General features: G+C 41.6%; 1 protein-coding gene across 1 annotated transcript; it reads right to left on the reverse strand.

The window, feature by feature from the left end:
* Positions 1-746: 746 nt before the first annotated feature.
* LOC127795495 (protein JINGUBANG-like) lies at positions 747-2,824 on the reverse strand. Its single transcript, XM_052327219.1, has 3 exons — positions 2,347-2,824; positions 1,606-2,211; positions 747-1,461 (listed from the first exon to the last, which is right to left on the reverse strand). Exons 1-3 carry the CDS (start codon positions 2,617-2,619, stop codon positions 1,018-1,020), a joined length of 1,323 nt encoding a protein of 440 aa, XP_052183179.1. The 5' UTR covers positions 2,620-2,824; the 3' UTR covers positions 747-1,017.
* Positions 2,825-4,538: the final 1,714 nt, after the last annotated feature.

Genomic DNA, 4,538 nt, shown 5'->3' on the forward strand with positions numbered 1-4,538 from the left:
TTACTTATATTTGGCCAACTTGATATCGCGCGCGGAGGGAGAGGGGGAGTATATAATCTAAATTCATCTTCTCTAGCTAATGCTATGTTAAAATTCATCCAATCGAATATTACCCTTTAGGCAAAATTTTGGTAATTTTTATGTAATGTGATTTTATATTTGAAATAGAATGAGCAACAATGAATTTTAGGTCATACTCAAAGGTTAAAGAGAAAAAATAAATAAAACAGAAAGAAGAAGAAAATTTCCCTCTCTTCTTTTTTCTTTGGGGGTGATAGAGTTTTTTAATTTATTTTTTAAACTTATATTCTTACTTATAGTTAAACTTAATTTAATATGATGTAATTATTTTTAATTAACATTATTAGTAATAGAGGGATACCCAAACAAAAAAAAAGAAAAGAAAAAAAGATAAACTATAATTTTAAAATTGAAATGAATATTTGTACAAATAACCTAAATTATAAGTGGTTTGGGTAATGGGAGCAATTTGTCTTTTTAAGTTGATTACAAAAGAACAAGCACGGTTGGGAATAGCAATGAACTATCACTTGACTATAACTTGAGGTATTTTTTTATTAAAATGAATAAGATTTTTTAAAATCATTTTGCTGGCTATAATAAAACACTTTCCGCTCTCACCCTTCAAGCATTTTTATAATTGTATTAAATAATATGATTATTAATTTGTAGTAATAATATGTTAAGATAATATAATTATTATATTAAAAATTTGAACACAAATCAAACTACAAAATCAAAATTATTATTAAGTATATATAAACAAATGAATTGTTATCAATAAGTGAGTATTAATGTTACGTACAAGTAAGTGTCAAAAAAAAATGGTGTTTGGAAAAATATTATAGCCCAACCCAACTACCATTTTTTCTCAATTGGTATTTGGTCGACTCGAGTCTCCCCGTTGTAGCCAACTTCTACAATCAGCCACCGTACACGGAGGCGCGTGATCATCACACTTCGCCCGCCATCATAGATAGACGACTTTGCTTCAAATTAATCCCTACGAGCGTGCTCGGAGACCCTCCAGACCTTCACCGACTTGTCCAAGCTGCCGCTGTACACCATCCACGAATCATCATCGTCATCGTCATTGTCATCTTCCTCCACGGCTAAGCACTTGATGGGCCCACTATGGCCGGCGAGCACTGACAGGCAAGCGTGGTCGCCGCCGGCCTCCCTTCGCCACACGCAAATGCTCCGGTCCGCCGACCCACTGAACACGAGGTTCCCCGCGGCCGCCACGCACAGCACCGCCATCTTGTGCCCACGGAGCACGCCGCGGTGGCGCAGCCACCGCTTCTCTCGTTCCCAGAAGTTCAACAGCCCGTCCGACGACCCGCAGTAAACCGCCCCGGCCCCGGCGTTCACCGCCAAAGCCGTCACCGCATGCTCTTGCTTCAACAGTATCTGCACCAGAACGTGCGTCGGCGTTCTACCCTGTTACGATTAGAACCATTGAATTATTACTAAACTAGAGATATGGAGTATTCAGAAATTGGAATTGTTTTCAGTTTTGTTTTTGTGAAAAATGTGATTCGAAGGGTTTGAAACATATATAGCCTTAGAGATGCAGTAGCGTACCAATAACTCCCTCCTCCAAACCTTCACGGTTCCGTCGGCAGAGCCAGTGAACAGTAGCCCGTCGAAGCCGGCGGCGACGGAGTTAACCGCGTCGTCGTGAGCGTCGATGGACTCCAAGCATTTGGAGTCAGAGATTCGCCAAACCTTCACGGTTTTGTCCCAAGATCCGGTGTAAAGAAGCCTCTGGTCTTCATCCAAGCTCATGGACGAAACCGCGTCAAAATGCTTAATCCATGGAACGTTTCTGCGTCGCCGGACTTCGACGTAATTCTTCGGGTTGAGCGAGCTCTTGATGAAGTCTCTAGTCCTCGGCAAACTCCCCACTCGCCGGTACGGTTTCCGGTAATTCTTGGGAGAGAATTTCCATATCCGGATCTTGCCGTCTTGGTGGCCGGTGAATATCTTATCGCCGGCGATAACGATGGCTTTCACAAATCCACTGTTTGATTTAAACCCTGAGTACTCCTTCAAATCCTTCCAAACCCATATATTCTTGCTATCGGAGCCGGTGTACAGCAACCGGCCGGCGGCGGCAAGAGAATAAACGTGCCCTTGTTCCCGAACAAGCGAACCCATCAAACCATCTGGAGACGAGTCCAACGGTACCTGATAAAAAGAAATGCCCGGCCGAGTCAAATGAATGAATACTGTACGTATAATAAATCCTTGCTATGTAAGAGACAAATACAAGCTTCAAAAATGAACCTATTTCAAATTTAATCTGATTTTAAATTGCAGTACCAAAGGGGAGGAGCGAATCCACGGCGACTTGCTATAGTACGGCGATGATTGGCTCCACGGAGACATGGAGTAAGGAGAAGGGGAGGCGTCGCCGGCGCTGGGAGAGGCGACGAAGGTCCAAGGACTCGCCGGCGGCGTCGAGGAGAAGGCGTCGCTCTTGCGGTGGAGGAATGCGTCGGTTTCGTCGTGGGTGTTGATGGTCGGAATGCAGGGGTCGGATTTCAACAGGGCGCCGAACTTGGGCCGCCGGAGGCTGTTTTTCTCGTTCGTCATACGGCACAAGAGATGGAGAGAAAGGAAATAGGAAATGGATTGGAGATAAATGAGTGATTACGAGAGAGAAAGCAGATGATATCTGACCTGAGAAATTGGAGAATTTTGGTTCCACCGTATGGAAGCAGCGTGCCCATCTATCTATCTATCTATATATATATGGATGGCGAGGATGGTGACACGCGTCCAGATACGTCTTTCGCAAGCAAGGAGCACGAAGAAGATTTCAGCGGAGAGACGTATTTATTAAAGATGCTATATATAGAGAGAGAAGAGAATTAATTTGGATTAAATTATTAATTAATTATATTGTATTAACAAACAAAACAAATATATATAATCGTTGTTGGTTAGAAAACAGGGGCATGTTTGGTTTCATATTTATATATTTATAGTGTTAGGTACAGTAAGATTTGACTTTTTGTTGGAATAGTCAGCAGCTGCCTTTTTCCCACACCAAAAAAAAAAATGTCAATTGGTAGCCCACCTATATACCGACTCACCACCTTTAAACTTTAACATACTTTCAATTCTTTTTATATTTATTTATAATTTCACATTAGATTCATTTTTTCATTTTCTATAGAGAACATGAATAGTGCGTTCAAATGTTATAGATATGAAATTAATTTTTAATTTAGAAAATTATGTTAAGAGAGAGAGAGAGAGAGAGAGAGAGAGAGATTTCAATCTTTTTTATTAAGTATCTTAAATTAATATATATAATTAAGTCACTATATTTTGGCCTTTATTTTTTAAAATTAGATTTTTAAACTTGAACCTAATTCAAATTCTAGAATAATTGATGTTTTTTTTAATGATATTTTAATTCTAATAAATATAACATTAATTCTATTTAAAATTACCAACATACATACATGACTCATACAATTATTATAATTTATAATTTTCTAAAATAAAACAACCAATCCAATCCAATCCAATAAAGGGTGTGAAAAGGCGAATGGGAGCATGATTTCAAACCTGTATAGTGAAAAATTCATTGAACCCTTTTTACATGATATAACATGCATATGTGGTGGTGACGCTTGACTGACAGACGCCTTCATTACGCCACGTCACGCTCGACGGACAACGCCCAACTGAAAGAGAGAGGAAGGGAGCGAGCAGGACGTGCTGTTGTTGGCGTTGCCACACAAACTGGATCATTCATGCATGTGCTACTGCTGGCTGGCTGGCTGGCTCAGGCTGGCTGGGTGGGGCCAAACGTATAATTATTATAATAATAATAATAATAATGTGGAAGCATCCCCCCAACTCACCATTGTATTTGTACCTCCCTCCAATGTTCAAACACGAAAACGTTTTCAAGTCTCCCTCTTGGATAATACTAGAGAGCCAGACGGCTCTACCGACAGCCTTACAGAAGGTATTAAAATTTTTTTATTTTAATTTTATTTGCGCGGCCCAATGTCTGGTTTACCGCCCAATGTTTTCTCTCTCTCCCTTTCTATCACTCACAGACCCTCTTTCTCTCTTTTCTTCACTGCATCTGCTCCACCTCCTTCTTTCTCCCCCCCTCCCTCCTCTCTCTCTGTTTCGTCTGCTACTCTTCTTCTGGTCCATTCGCCGCCGTTAGCCTCCGATGCAGCCACCTCTGCTATGGTTCGCCGCCACCATCAATGCTTCTGATCGCCGTTCGGTAAGGCTATAGCCTCCATCATTGTTTCTCTTCCCCTACTCTCTCTTTCTCCTTCCCCCCATCTCTCTCTTCTCATTCTCGTCGTCGCTCACCGTCGTTGAAGCCGTTGCCATCAACGCTTCTTCTCGACGTTTGCCTCTAGTGCTGCTTTCATCCCCGTTACAGCTGCCTCCTCTGCCGTTTGCTGCCATCAACGCTTTTGGTTGCCGACTCCTCTCTCTCTGGGTCTTCTCATTCTGGCCGACGGCTTCTCCTC

Source organism: Diospyros lotus, chromosome 1 (genome assembly GCF_014633365.1).
Source record: "Diospyros lotus cultivar Yz01 chromosome 1, ASM1463336v1, whole genome shotgun sequence".
Classification (NCBI taxonomy): Eukaryota; Viridiplantae; Streptophyta; class Magnoliopsida; order Ericales; family Ebenaceae; genus Diospyros; species Diospyros lotus.